The sequence below is a fragment of the Gigantopelta aegis genome, chromosome 14 (assembly GCF_016097555.1).
Source record: "Gigantopelta aegis isolate Gae_Host chromosome 14, Gae_host_genome, whole genome shotgun sequence".
NCBI classification, from domain to species: domain Eukaryota; kingdom Metazoa; phylum Mollusca; class Gastropoda; order Neomphalida; family Peltospiridae; genus Gigantopelta; species Gigantopelta aegis.
The window spans coordinates 59,205,137-59,214,152 of record NC_054712.1 but is presented as its reverse complement, the minus strand read 5'-3'; the positions used below and the strand labels follow the sequence as shown (position 1 = coordinate 59,214,152).

At 36.9% G+C, this 9,016-nt stretch overlaps 1 protein-coding gene across 1 annotated transcript in view; it reads right to left on the bottom strand.

The window, feature by feature from the left end:
* Positions 1 to 354: 354 nt before the first annotated feature.
* LOC121389242 (cyclic nucleotide-binding domain-containing protein 1-like) overlaps positions 355 to 9,016 on the bottom strand; it is a 32,215-nt gene continuing 23,553 nt past the window's right edge. Inside the window, exons 11-14 of the mRNA XM_041520841.1 lie at positions 8,086 to 8,195; positions 5,247 to 5,397; positions 4,657 to 4,724; positions 355 to 1,223 (exon numbers count right to left, since the gene is read on the bottom strand). Coding sequence (XP_041376775.1) covers positions 1,095 to 1,223; positions 4,657 to 4,724; positions 5,247 to 5,397; positions 8,086 to 8,195 — 458 coding nt within the window. The 3' untranslated portion in view covers positions 355 to 1,094. The remainder of the gene's footprint in view (positions 1,224 to 4,656; positions 4,725 to 5,246; positions 5,398 to 8,085; positions 8,196 to 9,016) is intronic.

Sequence of the window (9,016 nt, the reverse complement as noted above, 5' to 3'; positions counted from 1 at the left end):
AGGAACACATTTTGCATTATATCACAGAATTTTAAACATACATTTATTTCAAAGAAGAAAAAAATGCGATCTTCTAAAAATTTCAAAGACTTGGAAAAAATCTTATTTCATTATTGTCTCACAAAATATATATGTAAACATGATTTAAAAAAAATGTGTATGTAAATATTTTAAAACCAAAAAAATATGAACATTAAAAATTATAGAAACTATTAAATTGGAACACGATTGTGAAAATATTTAAGTTGTTACCCAATTTTGGCTCCAATTATAATTCCATACAAATTGCATACTACTAGTAGCTTTGCATCTCACTTGAAGTTTATTCTTGACTGAACACAGCCACACAATATAATTTACAATATCATTTACAATTTGTATTGATAAGGGAAAATACCAAGATTAGAGAAAAGCATAACAAGTCAATTTTGTTAAAAACAACAAACAATAGCCTTGTATTTCATAGATCAGATTTGCTCTGAATCCTGCAATATTATAATCCTCACTAAAAAAGTTAACAAGTTTTTCATTGATAATACAGACTGAAACAAATATTAAGATCTTTGTTCTACCATATCAAGGTTCTTGTTACGTCTAGATCTAAAATGTTATATGCTGTCAGGCCCATATCCAGTGACGGTGCACTGGATGTGCATACACACCCACAGATCTGTGAGATCACCATCGACTTTCAAACTGTAAACACTGTAATTGCAAATCAAAATTAACATGCACTGCTATGAGTGATCAATTAGCAAATTTTTCACAAACGGTAATTCAGTTAGGCTAAATAAAACTGTATAACCAGTGCACAAACGAAATGATCATCCATGCAATTTGTGGAGGCCTGCATGTTGCCCTGAACCAGTCTATTTAGACCACTTCCTGTAACCACGTCTAATTCCACGCTGGTTGATGATGTCAGGAAATTTTACACAAATGGTAAATCGGTTATGCTCAATAAAACTATATGACCAATGCACAAATGAAACAATCATTCATGTAGTTGTGCTAAATAAAATTGTATAACCAATGCACAAATGAAACGATCATTGACACAATTTGTGGAGTCCAGCATGTTAGCCTGAACCAGTCTATTTCGACCACTTCCCGTAGCCGGGTCTAATTCCACGCTGGTTGATGACGTCGATGACAACGTTGTGTTTGAACTCGTTCCACTCTCTCTTCAGTTCCTGCTGCAGGTATTCTTCTTGGATATCTTCCTGTAAAAAACCAAACAGGAGCCATTCAACAATACATTAATGGTTGTTTTCTTTAATAATAACCACTGGAACACACTGATTAAATAACCATAGGCTATTGGATGTCACACAGGACAGCACATACTACGGCCTTTGACATACTAGGCATGGGGACTAATTGGCATTGAAAAACCCCTATACGTCCTGTAAAGAAACTGATTCTACGACCTAAGTAAAGAAACTGACTCTACGACCTAAGTACCTGAGGCGAGTTTCGTTTAACAACACCACTGGAGCACATTGATTTATTAATCATTGGCTATTGAATGTCGGACGTGGTAATTTTAACATATACATGTAGTCTAAGAGAGTCCATTAGTAACAAGGGATCTTTTATATGCACCAACTGACAGGATAGCACATACCACAGCCTTTGATATACCAGTTGTGGTGCACTGGCTGGGGAAAAAAAATCGCCCAAACCGACCATGCATCGAACTATTCAACAAAAAGTTACTGTTTGTTTTCTTTGATAATAAGCACTGGAGCACCCTGATTTATTGATTATAGTCTACTGGATGTCAAACGTTTGGTCATTTGGACATGGAGTTTTTAGAGGAAATCTGCAACATTTTCCATTATAGGATATAAATAGCCTTTGACATAACAGGCATGGGGACTAATTGGCAATGAAAAATAACCCAATGATTCCTCTAAAGAAACAGATTCTACGACTCAATTAGACCCCCCCACATACACACACATGCACACCCCGACAATTGCATATGGTTCGTATGAGGGTTAGGGAATTATAGGATATTAGATATTAAATGAGCTTCAATTTTGTATAAGTTTATATTTCATGAGGGACATAAACATGATATGAAATGGTAGCAAGTTTAATATCCTATTTATTATCCATAATCGATCTTAATTTATATCACTCAAACTCGTTTGGTTGCTGTAAGGTTGTAGTGTGCCAATCGATGATGTCGAAGTGCTATGTCCCACTTGGCGTTCTAGTGGGACGTATCACTGATATGTACCAAGATATTTTTAACCATATGGGTAATAAAACAAGCTTCACCCATTGCACCTCAGGCGAGCATTCCACTAGTAAGAAACAAGCCACAATCACAGGCAGCCGAACTATGAAGTTGTGTTCGCAACTCGTGCAGATTTCTCTTCCCCCCATGCTTGGGGCCGTGTTATGTGAGCTTGGAGTTCTCTCCAAGTATCGCATTCAACACGATGGGAGCTCAGCAGTTGTCACTCTCATTTATGGGAGTGACAAACCTCAACGCGCACCAAGTAGAGGAAGGAGGAGGCGACCCAAGGCTACTCAGGGGGTACTAAAGCCGGCGGTTCAACTGCCAGAGGCGGTCCCACCTGCTCCCAAGAAGAAGGCGAGGGCGACTCAGGGGAGACCAAAGCCGGTGGCTAAACCACCGGGGCCGGTCTCTTCTGCGTCGTCGCCCCCCATCAGCGACTCGACAGGAGCCTACGCCAGGAGCGGCCCAGGGGGTACCAAAGCTGTCAGCTCCACTGACAGTGGCAGTCCCTTCTGTTCCAGCACCCACGCAGATGGAGACTGGCCATGTGATCATTATTGATCCACCAGCCAGTCCACCAGCACCTCCAGTTTTTGCTATTGCCACAGCAGATGTCCAACGTGAACACAAGAGGAGAAAAGTGTCTACGGCCACCGATCACTCCCCTTGGACGATCGTGTTTGACAAGCTGCCGGCGAAATACCGTGGAGCTATCCAGGGCGACTTTACCGAGAAGTCGCAGATCAACGGACCGTGGAGCGATTCATCGTGGCGCCAACTTCCATCTCGCCAAGGGAAGTACCAGAACCAAGGAGCCAAGCACTCGGCCAAGTTGTATGTGACGGCGGAGCGGGACGGGCTGTTCCGACAGGGACTTCTTAATCCGATCATGGACAACGCATCACTACACCGCGTTCTCAAGATGGTCTTACAAGGAGATTACCAGGAAGTTATGAAGTCCTGCTACTGGAATCTACAAAAAGACCTCCCGAACTTCAACTTCGAACAGCCCAACCTGCGCTGCGCAACCTTAACCTAGGACAGCAACCTCCTTTTTTGGGCTTAGTTGGACTTAAAACTTTTTGGCCGCAGTTCAAAATTTTTATGTTTATTTTTTTGTAAACCGTCCAACATAGTTTATTTTGGCAGCCCGTCTAAATTGCTCAAATCACCTTAAAACCTTTTTGGTCGAGCACTCTAATTTTATTGTTTGGACTTAAATGTTTGTAGCTCATTTTGGTTTTCGGTCTTTGACCTAACTACTAAATTCGTATTCCAAATTCCGCCTACCTCCAACTTACCCTTCCCCCTGGCCCAGACCATATAGATCGGACTTTAAACTTTTAGACCTCCGTTCAAAAAATTTTGTCGTAATTACTTCTTTTTTTATAATATTATTAAATAGTCCGATCCTCTCTTCTTTCTCTTATTTATTTTTGGACTGTCCTTCTAAAATGCTCAAAATTAGATAAATATTCGGCCGAGCAGTCAATTCATTTTATTTTTGGCTTGTAATTTTTTTTTTTTTTTTTTTAATCCTACTAATTTCTTTTACTAATTGCTAATTTCAAAATTCTGTCCATTTTCAACCCCCCCCCCCCCCATCCCAAGTTAGGCCACCGATCTTATCGGAGGTCGAACTCGGGATGGGCGTGTTCGGGGCCCTGGTGGTATACGAACATGTTAAACTAGTTATCTATCTATCTATTTTCTTTTTGACCGCCCGATTTAATCTAGCGACCAAATTTAATGAGTAGAATTTTCTTTATTAATTATATTAATTAGAGATGAGCATCAAAATTTTAAAGGCCCACTTTTGGATGTAAATTTCAAAATTGTCCCCTTAATTTTTTTTTTTCTGTCCCAGAGCAAGTCACTGGCTATCCAGAGACAGGCCCCGGGACGGACATGCTCGAAACTCTAGTGGTATATGAGCATGTAAAAATTATTCACACTCGCACTCAATCACAGTAAAAGATGAATAGAAATTTCAGAGAACATGATTCTGAATGTTTAATACTTTGTAGATCAAAAACGTTTTTCTCACATTTCATTGCTCCATAACTGAAAATGTCATTAGCCAAATAGAGTTTATATGTAAATTAGCAGTGGGCTCATTTGGTTACTGCTACGATAAGCCTAAAAGTCTTTGCCATAAAAGATTTATTTAACATTACAACTTTATCTTGTTAACTGACGGATTCATACAAATTCTAATTTATTTAACATTACAACTTTATCTTGTTAACTGACGGATTCATACAAATTCTAATTTATTTAAAATTACAACTTTATCTTGTTAACTGATGGATTCATACAAATTCTAATTTATTTAACATTACAACTTTATCTTGTTAACTGACGGATTCATACAAATTCTAATTTACAAATGATTAACTTACCTTTGTTGAATTTGCACATGATTTTGTGTTTGACTGTTTGAACAATTGTATCGTTACTTCATCTAGTTCTGTGAACAGAAAACATGTAGTCGTAAGAATTTTATTTTTTAATTATCATTTATAATAAAAGTGGCCCAAGTACCTTTAATACATATACAAGTATTTGAAAAAACACAGAAGTTTTGACATTTAAAATGGGAAAAAATATAACACTTGTTGTTTGCTTAAGGACTGGAGCAAGATGTATCTGGAACGGCCTTGGACATAAGGCTGGTAGCTACTGGGTTCGCAGCCCAGTACAGGCTCCCACCCAGAGCGAGAATGACTCAATGTGTAGGTGTGAGACCACTACACCCTCTTCTCTCTCACTAACCCATATAGCTGAGGTGTGTGCCCAGGACAGCATGCTTGAACCCTAATTGGCCATAAGCATGAAAATAAGTTGAAATGAAATGTGTCTGAAAAGATGGTTCCATTCCTGTATTTTCTCATCTATATTAAGTCTACAAGATGTTTTCTCATGATTATAAATCTAGCTTATTTACTAATTATATAAAAAAGTAAAAACATAATGTTTTAAAGAAACAAACCTTTAATTTTCTCTGGTTTAATTATGCCCAGTTGTAGACTGGTTGCCGTGACGATGGAGCATGAGATCGGTTCATCCATTAAAACACTAATTTCTGCAAACGAATCTGACATGCCCAGTTTTCCCATGACCACCTGCTTGGTCTTACGTACCTGTATAGAAAAACCCCCATTTAGTGACACCAAAACACATTTATATGTTGGCAGATACATAACAAAATACATTTTGGGTGTGCTTAATATTATTCTTTAAAGTTAAAGTTTGCTTTGTTTAACAACATCACTAGAGTACATTGATTAATTAATCATCAGCTGTTGGACGTAAAACATTTGATCATTCTGACACGTAGTCATTGGAGGAAACATGCTACATTTTTCCTAATGCAGCAAGGGATCTTTTATATGCATTTTCCAACAGACAGGAAAGCACATATACCACAGCCTTTGACCAGTTGTGGTGCACTGGTCGGAACGAAAAAACCCAATCAGCTGAACGGATCCACTGAGGTGATTCAATCCTACAACACAAGCACCTCAAGTGATCATGCAACCGACTGGGCCAAATCTCACCCATATTATTCTTTAAATTTTACAAATAAAATAGAAAAGAGACTGTAAAGATGACATTCTCATTCCCTGATTTCTCCTGAAATGTTAGTTAAAACATAGCCAAAAGGTCATTTGTATTCTATAAACAATTGGAGAGTAGCCTATATTTAAATCTCCAGGTAGTACTAAACCAAATAACTTCCGGCTGGGTCAAAGTGCGAGGTGCACCGAACTTTTGATAGAGAAGTGAACACCATAAGTCCTGTGATTGGTTATAAATGTGAGTGTGTTGGTTGTAAAAAATAATAGTTTCATCTGGGTAAAAAAAAATTGCAATTTTATTTCATCTAGTACCAATGTGTCAAGTAGCCTTGTGCTTGAAACATGTAAAAAAAAGTACTCGAATTTTGTGCGAAACTAGGGTAGTCATAGACGCTACCCGTTATCTCAGAAATGAGCAGCTTGACCCCCATTTTTTTCTGATTCATTTTAAGTGTAAGGGGTGGTAGTATTTATATCCGTGGCGTTTATGTCGGTTGATACGTTGCAGGTAGGAGTTTTAGCCACATATGTTACTATTGTCGTCTATGGGATTTGATTTGGTAGTATACACCCTATACTGTATTCCCAAACTGACCATATAAAATTATTCAATATTAGCTTTTTAAAACAAACACATTAGAAATTAGCCTCAAAATTAGACTCTTAAATTAAACTTGTCCTGTAATGTTTTAACAGCAATGCAGAAGACTTGAGACAATGTGGATAAAAGCATAAGATTTATACATGTATTACCATATCACTTCTGAAAAATCAAGAATTCTCAAGGTTTGTGGAATACTGTCAAAAATAAAATGGAAAAGAAAACCTGTTTATGAAACTGATTATCAGAAAGCATATTGTGTGTTTGGTCCAATATTTGCTGCTTGCCTTGAAATCCTATCCATTTCAAGCTTTGCATTATTACAGGCTATAGGATTTCAAGCTTTGCATTATTACAGGCTATAGGATTTCAAGCTTTGCATTATTACAGGCTATAGGATTTCAAGCTTTGCATTATTACAGGCTATAGGATTTCAAGCTTTGCATTATTACAGGCTATAGGATTTCAAGCTTTGCATTATTACAGGCTATAGGATTTCAAGCTTTGCATTATTACAGGCTATAGGATTTCAAGCTTTGCATTATTACAGGCTATAGGATTTCAAGCTTTGCATTATTACAGGCTATAGGATTTCAAGCTTTGCATTATTACAGGCTATAGGATTTCAAGCTTTGCATTATTACAGGCTATAGGATTTCAAGCTTTGCATTATTACAGGCTATAGGATTTCAAGCTTTGCATTATTACAGGCTATAGGATTTCAAGCTTTGCATTATTACAGGCTATAGGATTTCAAGCTTTGCATTATTACAGGCTATAGGATTTCAAGCTTTGCATTATTACAGGCTATAGGATTTCAAGCTTTGCATTATTACAGGCTATAGGATTTCAAGCTTTGCATTATTACAGGCTATAGGATTTCAAGCTTTGCATTATTACAGGCTATAGGATTTCAAGCTTTGCATTATTACAGGCTATAGGATTTCAAGCTTTGCATTATTACAGGCTATAGGATTTCAAGCTTTGCATTATTACAGGCTATAGGATTTCAAGCTTTGCATTATTACAGGCTATAGGATTTCAAGCTTTGCATTATTACAGGCTATAGGATTTCAAGCTTTGCATTATTACAGGCTATAGGATTTCAAATTCCATGGGAAACACTTTTTAGGTTCCATGAAAACAAGCCATAGGAACCCATTTTTAATACCTTTGATTTAAATTATTGCACAGCTTCTTACTCAAAGTTGATTTTCGACACGCTTTCTCCATTATATGCATTCTATTGTGATTTTGCGCATAACGTCGACTTTTACCACTTCAGACAGTAGTCAGAAGGTTAAATATTTTCTACAAAACATACTATGTCTTGACCCCTATTTTTAAGAGATACAATACAAATAATTAGTGCCAGTGATTTTAGATAAATGTGTAACATGTTTGATTTGAGCGCGTGTTGGAAATGATTCGGGTTTACCTGAACTACTGGAACACTGAGAAGTATATATATATATATAGTCGTACTCGATATAATATTAATAATATTCATGGGAAACAAAATTTCAGTTCCGTGATTTTACCGACACAGTACCGGAAACAATTGTTACCATGAAATCTGAAGGCCTCTTTATCATGAAGGGAAAAACCCGACAATATATACCCGGTAGTATGAATCAACATAGGTTTACCCTTTTTCCATTGCGTAGAGTGTGCATGACTTCCAACTGCCTCAACACGTGACACTCTCCGGACTTTATGAAGCCAATGAATGGAGCTTTATAACCTTCTGACGCCACCACTAAAACAAAGATACAGGTAAAACATTTACATCAACCTTAAAGGTGCTATAATTATTATCATTACAAGTGCCATATTTTTACATTTATTTGCGATAAATAACTACCACATAATCACACATAATATTTGCATCAAGAATGTTGAAATTGTGATATTTTGTCATTTCTAAAAAGTACACTTTGAATTTGTCAAAGGCAAATGAGCCACTCTCCCAAGATCTGTTAGAGGTTTGAGGACATGCTCCCTCAAATAAAGATGTTTAGAAATGCATTTTCAGGGCAATTTAGGGTTTTATATTGTGGTTGATGAAGTCACTAAAAGGGGCAATTCAAATGGATAGGGAGGGTTCACAGGACCCATTGACCTCCCCTCTGAATCCACTAATGATAGTTGAAGGTATAACTTTACACCTTTACTTTATAAATTTACAAAGCAAATGTTAATTAATTTTGTCAGGAGGGCATTGTTAACAGGCCACTGTTTAGTGTAACATGACCACCTACATGTACTGCGGTTTCAGCCAAAATTTATTTTTATCATTTTTGTTTCTTTTTTATATAGTTACTGTAGAACTAGAAAGTTTTACAGCTAATAAAGTCATATAATATTTGGAACTGGTTTCTGCATATCATTAAAAAAAACAAGAGTACCAGTGAGGTACATGATATGCCCGTCAGGAGTTTGATGGAAAACCATAGATATTAATGAATATGTTACAGGTATAGAATATAAACAAATTATTTGATTTATTTGTATTACAGTGACCTAGTAATTGTATGTGACACACTACCATCCCAAGTCGTTCCTACATGTGAGGTTTGA